This window comes from Diplotaxodon limnothrissa, linkage group LG14 (genome assembly GCF_057381915.1).
Source record: "Diplotaxodon limnothrissa isolate DT_005_m linkage group LG14, D_limnothrissa_male_GT1.1, whole genome shotgun sequence".
In the NCBI taxonomy this organism is placed as follows: domain Eukaryota; kingdom Metazoa; phylum Chordata; class Actinopteri; order Cichliformes; family Cichlidae; genus Diplotaxodon; species Diplotaxodon limnothrissa.
In genome coordinates, this window is record NC_140609.1 from 7,683,174 (window position 1) to 7,697,266 (window position 14,093).

Consider the following 14,093-nt stretch of genomic DNA (forward strand, 5'->3'; position numbering starts at 1 on the left):
ACAGCACAAAACTTTTTCCCCCCCAATTATGTTTCAAACATTCAGAATAGCTAGCCATCTTATGTTTCTTTTTTTTCATTTGACACATTCAACTAACTGCAGTAAAGTAAGCTTTTTGGTATGATAATGATTAAAAACAAAGTAGTATAGTTCTGTCGTCTTTTGACTCTTTGACCCAGTTAGCATCCAAACTGCTGCATACACGTGACTATTGTTCCGCATGCTCTGATGAAGGCAAGAAGTCCAAAATATTAGCACGTTTGTTGACATGGTCAGAATAAATAGGTGAATTTTAAATTTGCCCATTTTTCCCTCAGGTTTTGTGCTACAATCTTTATACATTTGGGCATTAAAGGATGTACTAATACTCCACTACTACTGCTTGGAGTTTTAGTCTACAGATGAAAAAATTCTTTTTAAAGATTCAGTTAATGACATTTCTTGTCTTCAGTGGCTCACCAGCATCTTTGGCCCACTTCAAGATGGACGTCACCTCGTTGCCCTTCTGAGTTCTGCATACTCCGTTGCGACCCGCCGCATTCACTCCAACGATGTTCAGGTTGGTTTTCACCCCACACAGATAGGCTGTGGCTGTGGCTGCGCTGTCTGCAACCTGGAAGTCCACACTGTAGGTCTGCACAGTACACACACATACACAAAGACACATTTACCATTTAAATATTTTCAGTATTGTCTCATCAAGCTCCCTTTACTCCTAGGGTTGTGTGGTGGTGCCAGAGTAATTGGGCATCTGGAGATATTTAAAAAATGAAAGGCTTCAAAGTAATTTTCCCTCTTCTGTAGGCACGTAGAACTCTTCCTTTTGTGAGCCATGGTTTCATTGCACCCCACTGAAGTATTTGAAATTCAGTTTTCAGTGCTACTGTGCTTGAGCCATTTTTCACATCTTTATATTTATTAAAACATGTGCAAACATTTAAAATAAGGCAAGCAGCAGCACGGGCAGCACGGTGGCACGGTGGTTAGCACTGTTGCCGCACAGCAAGAAGGTCCTGAGTTCAATTCCAACATCAGGCCGGGGTCTTTCTGTGTGGAGTTTGCATGCTCTCCCCGTGTTTGCGTGGGTTCCCTCCGGGTACTCCGGCTTCCCCCCACCGTCCAAAGACATGCAGCTTGAGGGGATAGGTTAATTGGAAAATCCAAATTGCCATTGTGTGAATGTGCGAGTGAATGTGAGTGCGAATGGTTGTCTGTCCCTGTGTGTTGGCCCTGCGACAGACTGGCGACCTGTCCAGGGTGTACCCCGCCTCTCGCCCTATGACAGCTGGGATAGGCTCCAGCGCCCCCCGCGACCCTGAAAAGGATAAGCGGAAGCGAATGGATGGATGGATGGTTTTAAAAAAACTGATGAAATTGAAATTCAATTTTTAATATGACCACCTTTATTCTTCCACACAGCCTGAACTGTCTCGGGCAAGCTTATGTTCCTTTTTCTACCAATTGTCCCACTCTGCTTCTGTAATGTTGAGTTCTGGGCTCTGTGTCATGGTGTGTTTGTCTATCCAGGTATGTTTTTACTGCATTGATAATGCGTTTGGGATTGTTATCATGCTCAAAAGTAAAGCCATTACCAATCAATCTTTATTGTATGGTATTCTATGGTAAATCACAATCTGATGGTACTCTTTTGTGCAAATAATTCGATAAATTTTGACAACACTCCCAACACCACTGGTTGAAATCCAGCCCCGTAACATAAAAGAACCTCCATTGTGTTTTACACATGGCTGTAGTCGCTGTTATACCCTCTCCTAACCTTGTTAAAATACACCACCGTAGATACTGAAGATAATTTAAATTAAAAGTTTCAAATTTGGACTCCATATCTGTTACCACTGATTTTCAGTCCAGGTCTTGTACAGGGAGTGCAGAATTATTAGGCAAATGAGTATTTTGTCCACATCATCCTCTTCATGCATGTTGTCTTACTCCAAGCTGTATAGGATCGAAAGCCTACTACCAATTAAGCATATTAGGTGATGTGCATCTCTGTAATGAGAAGGGGTGTGGTCTAATGACATCAACACCCTATATCAGGTGTGCATAATTATTAGGCAACGTCCTTTCCTTTGGCAAAATGGGTCAAAAGAAGGACTTGACAGGCTCAGAAAAGTCAAAAATAGTGAGATATCTTGCAGAGGGATGCAGCAGTCTCAAAATTGCAAAGCTTCTGAAGAGTGATCATCGAACAATCAAGCGTTTCATTCAAAATAGTCAACAGGGTCGCAAGAAGCGTGTGGAAAAACCAAGGCGCAAAATAACTGCCCATGAACTGAGAAAAGTCAAGCGTGCAGCTGCCAAGATGCCACTTGCCACCAGTTTGGCCATATTTCAGAGCTGCAACATCACTGGAGTGCCCAAAAGCACAAGGTGTGCAATACTCAGAGACATGGCCAAGGTAAGAAAGGCTGAAAGACGACCACCACTGAACAAGACACACAAGCTGAAACGTCAAGACTGGGCCAAGAAATATCTCAAGACTGGTTTTTCTAAGGTTTTATGGACTGATGAAATGAGAGTGAGTCTTGATGGGCCAGATGGATGGGCCCGTAGCTGGATTAGTAAAGGGCAGAGAGCTCCAGTCCGACTCAGACGCCAGTAAGGTGGAGGTGGAGTACTGGTTTGGGCTGGTATCATCAAAGATGAGCTTGTGGGGCCTTTTCGGGTTGAGGATGGAGTCAAGCTCAACTCCCAGTCCTACTGCCAGTTTCTGGAAGACACCTTCTTCAAGCAGTGGTACAGGAAGAAGTCTGCATCCTTCAAGAAAAACATGATTTTCATGCAGGACAATGCTCCATCACACGCGTCCAAGTACTCCACAGCGTGGCTGGCAAGAAAGGGTATAAAAGAAGAAAAACTAATGACATGGCCACCTTGTTCACCTGATCTGAACCCCATTGAGAACCTGTGGTCCATCATCAAATGTGAGATTTACAAGGAGGGAAAACAGTACACCTCTCTGAACAGTGTCTGGGAGGCTGTGGTTGCTGCTGCACGCAATGTTGATGGTGAACAGATCAAAACACTGACAGAATCCATGGATGGCAGGCTTTTGAGTGTCCTTGCAAAGAAAGGTGGCTATATTGGTCGCTGATTTGTTTTTGTTTTGTTTTTGAATGTCAGAAATGTATATTTGTGAATGTGGAGATGTTATATTGGTTTCACTGGTAAAAATAAATAATTGAAATGGGTATATATTTGTTTTTTGTTAAGTTGCCTAATAATTATGCACAGTAATAGTCACCTGCACACACAGATATCCCCCTAAAATAGCTAAAACTAAAAACTACTTCCAAAAACATTCAGCTTTGATATTAATGAGTTTTTTGGGTTCATTGAGAACATGGTTGTTGTTCAATAATAAAATTATTCCTCAAAAATACAACTTGCCTAATAATTCTGCACTCCCTGTATAATTTGGCATAGCTTAACTATTTTTTCCCATTTCCCTTCCCCAAGAATGGTTTCTTCCACCCTTCCACTGAGAGCATTTCTGATGAGGCTTTAGTGAACAGTGATCATCTTAAATTAGAAACAAATGGTCCTTTAACAAGGATATTTTTCCAGTTACAGACAGAAAACAGCTGGCTTAGCTGTAGCTAAGACTAGCCATGGTTCATAGCTAGCTTTACAATTAACAGTTAAAATTCATACACTGTGGCTTGTTTTGCTATAGAATAGCCCTTTATTGCCATTGTATGTGTATATAAAATTACAGAAGAATATACAATTGTCTACTCTAGTTTCTTTTAAAGAAGTTTACGGTGCACTAATTTTCTATGGCACAATAGATGTTTGTCTGACAACAAAGGCTATTTTTTGTTTTTAATGTCCCTACACACTATTTTCCTATCCTTACCTTTCCTGTCACTGATTTTTGATCCATCTCTCTGAAATTAATATCCTCCATTTTTAAGAGGCAGAAAAGTCCCTTTTGTCACTCATGTGAAAGTCCACAGTTTGAGCAATACATGTGACAGCGTTTTCTGCTTAAGTTGTTTTATTTTTAATATGTTTTTAATATAAAATATTGTATTAGTTGATGTTATTATTTAGGGTAAGGCATTAAGTCTAACAAGTTACAGGCTTGTATTTCTGGTTAGAAGAGTTACAGCCACCTGCTAAAGGCTTTCCAAAACACGTGCTGTAGACACAAGTTCCAACTGAAATACATTAGTTTAATAATATATATTAGTTACTATGAGACCAGTCTGACATAAGGCCCCTCACACAGAAACTGTATGCCTACAGGGCTGATTGCATTCATATTCAGTACTGAAAATCTAAAATAGGGATGCCAGACTCATTTCCATTGTGACCAGTGAAATTCCTCTTTCTGTCAGTGTAAAAAAAAGTTTAATTATAGAATTAATCATTGAGATATCTTAATATAAGAAAAAGAAGTGCGATTTCAACAGGACATTTCAGTTTTTCTACATAATAAAACATTGCTGCTGCAGTAAATGAAAGAAATCTGTCACCCCAACTCTTTTGGCTTAAACTGTAAGAAATCAATGAGTAAAATTACAGAAAAACTTCTGGCAGCTCATTTAATCTTCTGTAATTATAAATCAGAAACTCTTTTTTTGATATCTCACAGAAAGAAGTGAAAAAATAGGAACTTTTCTGTTCTGTCTTTTCTTAATTTTCTTCTTTTTCTTAATCTGCTACCTAATTACTTTGGGGTAGCATAAATGGCCCATGGGCGAGGTCAGTAAAGATAAAGCGTTAAAACTAATGAAAATACACTCAAAAGTCCCAAATTCCTTTCTTTATTTTTCTAAAGCTGTGCAGCTGGGCCAGAGTCTGTGTCAGGCTGATTCTGGCCCCCGGGCCTTATGTTTGAAACCACTGATCTAAAGATAGAGGATGATGCATATACTTAAATGACTTCATCACATGTCACACTTGTTTTGGGAGCACCCATAGTTGTACTGTGGCTGACGCAGCAGCTATATGGTACCATGGGTTCCTCTTTTTATATCATAATTATGTATCGATGTGTGTGTGTGTGTGTGTGTGTGTGTGTGTGTGTGTGTGTGTGTGTGTGTGTGTACCTTGGCCAGCCCCACATTGGGGAAAGTGTCCATGGTCATCACTGTCTCTTCCCCTGGCTGGTTCTCCAGCTGTCCCTTGAGAATACGAGCTGCTGTGAGGGTTGTGAGTCCCATACCTGAGGCCCACAGACACAAGTTCACACACTGTAGCTTTGATAAACACAAATAACTCCCTCCTGCATCTTCTTGTATTCCTTTAAAATATTTGTTTTCTATGCTGTAAATTGGTGGCTGAGCAAACAGAGCAGACAATGGATCTATGTATATAAAAAAGTAATTCAAGCACTCTTTACTTATTCTGCTTGTTTTAACTGTTCAGCCGAGTGAGGCTGTCTAATGATATTCGTGCAAAGGATTGACAGTGTTGTGTAACCTACCATCTCCAAGGAAAAACAGGATGTTCTTGGCAACGTTGGTGTTCAGCTTCCTGTCTAGTGCTGCCTGCAGTGTCTTCCTCGCCTGTGACCTCCAGAACTCTGAGTTCTCTTCCTCAACTTAAGGCAAACACAGGAGTCAGAGTGGTGTTTAAAACATCAGTTCAAACAAAAATATGCACTCAACACAAGCACCAGCTTACCTTTTATTGAAGCTTCTCTTACATATTGGAGTTCATCTGATCTTGATGCTGGTTGCTTTCAGACAAAACTATGATATAACACTTAGCATTTCCTAGCTGGAAATTCAAAGTGTTCTCACAACTGAAGTAAGTACACTAAAATAAACCAGAGATGGAGCGGACAGCAGGAAACAGAAAAAAGCTAAATTGTACATACCATAATAATTACTCAGTAATCGCTCATTACCTTTAAATTGGAGATATATGGGCACATAGAGGGGCCTTTTAAGCAGTGCACATTCATTATATTAAAAGGGTAACTGATAACTATAGATGAAGCTGCTGCTTAAAGACAGTTTATGTCTGGAGAGTAAATGTTTGGAGCCTATATTTGTTTCATTATACAGGATGGGCCATTTATATGGATACACCATAATAACATGGGAATGGTTGGTGATATTAAAGTCCTGTTTGTGGCACATTAGTATATGTGAGGGGGCAAACTCCTCAAGATGGGTGGTGACCATGGTGGCCATTTAAAAGTCGGCCATCTTGGATACAACTTTTGTTTTTTCAATAGGAAGAGGGCCATGTGACACATCAAACTTATTGGTAATGTCACAAGAAAAACAATGGTGTGCTTGGTTTCAACGTAACTTTATTCTTTCATGAGTTATTTACAAGTTTCTCTTTGTTCACAGCCATTGACATGTTGAAGAGGTTAACACGTGAGGAGCGGATCGAAATTGTGTTGATATCTGGTGAACGCAGTAACCGGGTCATTGCAGCAGATTTCAATGCAAGACACCCTACGAGACCACCCATCTCCCATGCTACAGTTAGCAAACTGCTTGCTAAGTTTCGTGAAACTGGATGCAAGAAAACTGTCACTAATGAAGAAACATCAGTGGCTGTCCTAGCTTCATTCAGCAAGAGCTCACAGCGTAGCGCTCACCGCATGTCATTGGAGAGTGGAATTAGTCGAACATCCCCTCGGCGGATATTAGCTACTCACAAATGGCACCCTTACAAACTCCAGCTACTGCAGCATCTCAACGAGGATGACCCAGATCGGCGCACAGAATTTGCAAAATGGGCAAAACAAAAATCGGAACAGGACCCTCAGTTCACGCAGAAGAGTTTGTTCAGTGATGAGGCAAACTTTTATGTGAATAGTGAAGTTAACAAACAAAAGCACCGCTATTGGTCTGACACTAACCCACATTGGATGGATCCCTCCAAGACTGTTGGAACAACAAAAGTGATGGTTTGGTGTGGTATATGGGGACAACAATAGTGGGTCCATTCTTCATCAATGGAAACCTCAAGGCCACTGGACATTTGAAATTGCTACATGATGATGTGTTTCCCTCTTTATGCACTGAAGCTGGCACGTTCCCTGAGTTTTTCCAGCAAGATGGTGCACCACCACATTATGGGTTCCAGGTCCGAGCATTCCTAGATGAACGGTTTCCTGGAAAGTGGATTGGTCGTCGTGGGCCAGTTGAATGGCCCCCAAGCTCTCCCGATCTGACCCCCTTAGACTTTTATCTTTGGGGTCATCTGAAGGCAATTGTCTACGGTGTGAAGATACGAGATGTGCAGCACCTGAAACTACGGATACTGGATGCTTGTGCTGGCATTTCCCCTGTGGTGTTGCTATCAGTGTGTGAAGAGTGGGAGAAGAGGGTTGCATTGACAATCCAACACAATGGGTAGCGCATTGAACACATTTTATAAGTAGTCAGAAACTTGTAAATAACTCATGAAAGAATAAAGTTACGTTGAAACCAAGCACGCCATTGTTTTTCTTGTGACATTACCAATAAGTTTGATGTGTCACATGGCCCTCTTCCTATTGAAAAAACAAAAGTTGTATCCAAGATGGCCGACTTCTAAATGGCCACCATGGTCACCACCCATCTTGAGGAGTTTGCCCCCTCACATATACTAATGTGCCACAAACAGGACTTTAATATCACCAACCATTCCCATGTTATTACGGTGTATCCATATAAATGGCCCACCCTGTAGTCTAAAAACACCTTTCTTAATAAGAGTTTTATTCTCTGACTCATCCGGCTATTAAGCAATAAAGCCTATTGACTGTAGGAAACTGCCAAAACACTGATGTTTCATACAACAGTGTGTGATGCAGTTAACAAAGCAGCACAATCAGGTTCAAGCTGAAACTTTCTCCTGGTTTGACTCAGTTTGTGCTCTTCCGTGGAGTGATTAATACATAATGTTGAGGTTTTCAAATGGCCTTCTTTTCATCAAACAAGAATACTTTGATGAATTTAGACCATTCTGGGCTTGTAATCTACTGATGCTAATGCTCCAGGTACTCAGCTAGATAAAAGTAGCAGAATAATTTTAATATGTACTATCATAATTACAGAATGGATTTTTAAAATGTTTAATCAGGCTTTTAATTGAGTATTACAATGTGTCTTTAGAACAGGAGTGAGGCTCTCTAAAAACGGGCTCCAAAGTACAGATGCAGTTAAAAAAACATAATAAACACATAATGATTATAGATCCACAATCTTAGTTATTTACAAATTTCTGATCAAGTTAATTTAGTTTGACCTTGAAATATGTTTTCCATATAGCAACGTTCTAAACCTTTGAACTGTAGCATAATTACAGTTTTATCTAAGATGCTTTCCTACTGTGAGTGTTTATAGCGCAACATGTTCCTGCTGGAAATCAGTATCTCACTTCAGGTGTAACTTTAAACTTGGAGAAAACTTCCGCCTAAAATTCCACAGATCACAATCAAAGCCTTGTTCGGCGCATCCTGCAGAGATCACTGTGAGCAGTGTTAGAAAGAAACTCTTTCGAGACTTGAATGTGTGTTTACTGCAGTGTTTGTTCGCAGCAACAGCTGTCACACCTCACTTTAATGCTCTCTTATCTACTGCAGTACATCTCTGTATGCTGTTAAACAGTTATTCTGATACAGTAGTCCATTAATTCACAGTGATTGCTGATAACGGGGAGTTTTGCGGAACTCCATCTGCACTCAAAGTGCTGACTTGCAAAGTTTGGAAGCTCCTGTCAAAAAACAACCGGGGACCATGAAAGGAAGGGTGGAAGGTGAGACATCATTAAGAAGAAAAAAGGGAAAGTGAAAAGAGGGTAAAGACAGAGCCCAAAGGGAGAAGAGAAAGGGACTCAGAATTGGTGGATGATGGAGTTTTAAAGCTTTTAAATAGAGAAGAAGTTTGATTCTTAGGTTAAAAACGGAGAATCATACATCAAACTCAACATTTTCAGGTCACTCTGATGTTATCGTAAAAAGACCTGCAAATCTAATAGTTTGTGTAAAAGCTGCAGAGTGAAGGAATGGGGGGGGGGGGGGGGAGCCTGTGTTATGAAGAGGTGCATTTTTGCTTGTGGGTGAATTTCTGCAGCTGTAACACTGGAAGAAAAAAAATGAAGTTCTGGTCGAAGTGGCACTCAAATATCAATACTGAAAGAAAGGACAATGGGAAAACTAATACAAGGACAAGTGGTCTACTTGTTGTGTGCTACCAATAGAAGTTCTGGGTTAGGTTTTTCAAGGTTTTTGTTTAAAGGTAAAGAGCTGAAATCTGAAAGGGTTTGAACAGTGTTAAAGGTCAAAACACTATGTACTGTTTGGTTCATCAGCATTTGAAGGCAGCAGAATGAATGTACATTTGAAACGTAAATGAAATGCAAGCTTAAGATGGAAACAGTGGAACTGGTTTTTGATTAAACGCAGGTATTGATTCACTTACAATTAAAATGAACTTCAGCTGAAACATTTAAATGAAAGCAGATGAAGTGGGCATGTCAGCTGATGTGTAAAGTCTGAACGCAGTGGAGCAGTTAATTCAGGAAATATCACTGAAGCACTGAAAGGTTTTCAGTTGAAGGTTATAGTGCTTATTGTTGATTTTGTACATGGTGAACGCAGTTGAACAGCCATTTGTAGTGTAAATGCCGAACACGATTGAAATGACATTTAAAGACTGTGTGTGTTTGGCTTGATGTGTGAGCCCTGAGGTTCGGTAAATGTAAAACAATGGAAGCATTAGATGAAGAACATGCAGAGGCTGTTATCTGTCAAGAGTTGAGGTTTTTATTCACTTTTTAAAATGTGTCTCTATGCATAGACAATGGCCAGTGGGTAGAACAGGAAGTCCTGAAGCAAATATTGATTAACCGATATACTCACTAGCTGAAGTGTTCCCACACTGGTTGCAATACAGCAAGCAGTTGCTTAAATGTAAAAGCTGAAAATCAGTCAAACTACCCTGTGACACAAAAAGACTTATGAGCTGAATGGTCAGCAAAGTGTAAGAAACTGGTAAATAAAGTGACATAGGATAAGGTTTGAGCCAGATGTGGCAAAAGTACACACATTCAGTACTTAAGTAGAAGTACAGATACTTCAGCTATTTTTATCCAAAGCTAAACATTGTGCTATATTAATGTAATAATAAAATAACATAAGTAATTTCTATTAAGTGCTCCAGTATTTATCTTTGTGTACAGGCTGTGATCAGCTGATCTGGGACACTGCTGCTCTTTGTGAATATACAAACGGATGTGAGCAGATGCATGTGAGCATGAGTTCTCCTGGCTGATTTCCATTATCTACACTGACAGTACACTGTTTATGCTGTCTTTATGCTAAACAGTATCATCATCCTAACTTCAAATTTATCTTTGCTACATTGGATGTAACCCAACTCTGGCCATCAAATCACCAATCACACACTGTTCTTTACTTTAAATCCATCACAACACAGCAAACTAACCTGTTTGTCCTGGACTAACCTGCAGAGGAGTTTCATGTCAAACACAATGTCACATGTACAGACTCAATATCTGATTTAGAAAACATCAAAGCAGAAGAAAACCCAAAACAAAACTAAAACAAGAGTGCGTTTTCCTTCTTTCCTTACCTGTGGCAATGGATGATCCAAGCACCACCAACAGAAAGAGAGCCAGGAACGACCTTCTTGTGGACGCCATGGCCACGATCGAGATGGCAGTCTGCTCCTCTAAGTCTTGAATCAACTCTTCCACTCTAATAATACCCGTTTCCAATCTAACCTGCTGTCAGTCATATTTAACAGCATGTCATAAATACATAAACACCAATCAACCTGTGGCAGCCTTATATGACCCTTTGAGTGAAAAGAAATGTGTTGTGGTTGGCATGGAGGAGAAATAAGACACAAAAAAAAACATAACAAAAATATACCTGCAGCTTAAACTACTGTAATAATGAACCTATGAATATTTGTGGTCCTTGACTAGAGGACTCATTAAGAGTAGTTTTAATGACACCATTGAATTGAGCGTATACACGGGCATTATTTATGACCCTGTGACAAAGATCAAGGAAATGCATGCGAACATACCAATCAGCAATTGAAAGTGTGTGTGTGTGTGTGTGTAATTTCTAACCATAAATGGACTGTATCTGAGAGATAATGCAACAGAGCAATACAGTTATGTAAGTGAGAAAGACAGAGTCCGCCGGGACTGAGCTGAAAGTCAGAAGCACTCAGCCATCTATTTTCCAATGAATACATTAGCAAGAAGGGATATAAGTATCGACAATCATGTTTTATTTGATTGCTTGTCCAAAATTTCCACATCACCCTTCTGAGAGAACAAGAGGTAACATGGCAACCGATGCAGAAAGCGTGTTTTGCATCTTATTCAACAGGTGCCATGCGTCACACAGGTAATTTAATCACATAATGTTCCCTGCAAGTTCACTGATTAGTCTCACCGGTGTGAATGAGGCATTAAGCCAAGAACGCAAACCAATTTTAATCTCCTTAATAGGAATGGAAATAAAGTTTTTCTTCTTTCCTTTTTACATTTTTTCAGTAAATGAGAGCAAATGGAGGAAAAAATGTGGAAAGGGGCGTGGCATACAGTTTGTGTGACCTTGACCCATAAGAAAGAAAAAACAAATGTGATTTTTTTTTTAAGTAACATTTGAAAAAGTTTTCAAAAGTGAGTCCCAGAAATACTGGGAGCTCAGCACCAAAAGTATGAGTCAGGTATCAAAGTAGGAAAAGATGGTACACCATCAAAGCAAACAAAGTCTGTGAGGCTTCATATTTAATTAAAATATCATTACTGATGGATTCTGGTCAGAAGCCAGAAAAAGAATGAGAAATGATAGTGAAGACACACGAGACCAACAGCATGAGCACGTAAAGCCTCAAATCCGGTTATCAGGAAAAACTTTTTAGTTTTTCTATAGCTAAAATTATTTGACGATGCACAGTATGCAATAATTCCAATTTAATATTTAATGTTTATTTTTTTATTTAATATTGGCCTCTACATAACACATATTTAATGTTTTTTACATTTACAAATATTTAATGGTTGGTTATTATTAATCTCCACTTCTCTTCCACGGGATGTCTTCTATCCTGTCTTCCTCCCCTCATCTCCAACACCACAGAGATGGTGGAGGTTTCTTCCTGTCAAAAGGGAGTTTTTCCTTCCTACTGTTGCCAAACAGCTTGTTCATACTGGGTCATCTGATTGTTGAGGTTTTCTTTGTTTTCTCTCTATTATTGAATTATGAATTGAATCACATAAACAGTAATTCTGCTTGCTCTTACTCATTTCCGTGTGTTGTTAAACATAATAAATAGTCAATGCAAATCATAGTTCATGCTAAATTGAGTGATCTGAAAATGTGGAGAATAAACTGTGATGTTTTTAATGGGGATTTTATACTGTCATTTTGAAAAATATCCCAGTCCACATGAAAAAACACACAAAAAAAATGTTTTAAAGAAACAATGTCAGTGCATGCCAGAACAATAGGCATAACTACCCTGAACTTTACACCTTGTAGGAATGTTAGCCCATCAGAAACCTACAAACAATAATACAGTGGCTCTCCTTTGACCACACGTGACTTTGACATGTAAACGCAGAAACTGAACATCTTGATGCTGGAGGACGTTTTCTAAAAAGCTCTGTTTTCAGTGAGCTAAAATGCCATTTATGTTTGGACAAAAGGCCAAAATGCATTTTTTAAAAACGCTACATTTACCAGCCTGTGCAGTTATGGCCTAATTGGTCAAAAATAAATGAAGCTGTGGTAGGAAAGCTTTATTAAATGGTCATAAAACTGTAAATCTAAATAATGCTAATATCAGTCTAATACATTAACAGTGATGATATTAGGATTCAAACATTTCATAAAATCAAATATTGCAACTTAAATCATTTTAAATGCTACATAAAAAAAGTTTCTCTCTCATCTTCACTGTTTCCCTTTTAGCTAAACCCACACACTGCTATGTAGTTTACTATGCATGTAAAACAGTTGAATAATACCTGAACTTTGAGAGGTCAGTGTACTCACAGCGATTGAGACTGTGGCTGTTTGGCCTCCCAGATTCTAAAAATGACCATAATTTAGCAAATTAGTCAGCAGGAAGGTGTTTACTGGTGTCACAGAGCCATCAAGCCAAGGGTAATTTTCAGCTATTCAATATTTAAATAAAACCTGGTGCTGGCCATTAAAAAGAATGCAGGTATAAGGGGCTTCAAGGTGCTCATTTATTTGGTATGTTTGGATTAATTGTAGCTTAATTCATTTCACTGCCAGACTTCAGGGAAATTTAATGCTTGTGTTCCACATTTTGTTCTTCTTGAATCAGTTTTATATATATATATATTTATCTGTCTCGCTCATGTCTGCGGTAGGCTTGCTTAGCATAGGGGGTCTAGCCTTAGGACCCTTACTGGATACAGACGCCCCAGGCAGGAATCGAACTTGCGATCCTCTGTTCCAAAGGCGTGTAGTCTAACCACTACGCTATCCAGCTGCTAAACATGAAGGCATGCCGGCTCGGACGTCGCCCGGATCAACAAGGTCCGCGTCAGGTGTTGAGGAACCAGGGCACCCTGACGAAAAGTGGGCTACTGGAACAAGAAGGCATCGGTGGGCAAGAGACGAAAACAGGGCGTTGTTGGAATGCTACTATGCAAGTAACCCCGGCGGAAGGGGCTACATGAATAGGATGAGGGACCTATGGATTCTTCGATACCCAACATCCACAATGACGGCGAAACAACTAGTAGCTCAGTGTTCCAACATTCGAAAGAAGGGACTGCTCTCACAGCTAGAGATTGACGAGGTACAACACAAATGCTACGGCAAGGAGGAGTCAGGACGCCAGGTCAGGGGGGGAGATATCATCACCCCCACCCGAGATTGGGTACATAGCCCCAAGTGCGATAGGAGAAGGATCGTTGAGTGCGAGAGGAACTGACCTGAAAAATAGGATCATGGCCAAGCTTGAAACCTGGATCCCGCGTAGCCGGTTACCAAGATTACGTGAAGTTCCCTCAGAAGGTCTGCTAGATGATGTTAATGCAGCACTACGGGCAATACCTACAACCACGATTACCGACACAAACAAGCTGATCTA

At 39.9% G+C, this 14,093-nt stretch overlaps 1 protein-coding gene across 1 annotated transcript in view; it reads right to left on the reverse strand.

Moving 5' to 3' along the window:
- The window catches only part of alp3 (alkaline phosphatase 3), a 43,726-nt gene extending 33,082 nt beyond the window's left edge, over positions 1–10,644 (reverse strand). The window contains exons 1-4 of the mRNA XM_085371491.1: positions 10,575–10,644; positions 5,456–5,572; positions 5,079–5,194; positions 460–634 (exon numbers count right to left, since the gene is read on the reverse strand). Of these exons, the coding sequence (XP_085227617.1) occupies positions 460–634; positions 5,079–5,194; positions 5,456–5,572; positions 10,575–10,644 (478 nt within the window). The remainder of the gene's footprint in view (positions 1–459; positions 635–5,078; positions 5,195–5,455; positions 5,573–10,574) is intronic.
- Positions 10,645–14,093: the final 3,449 nt, after the last annotated feature.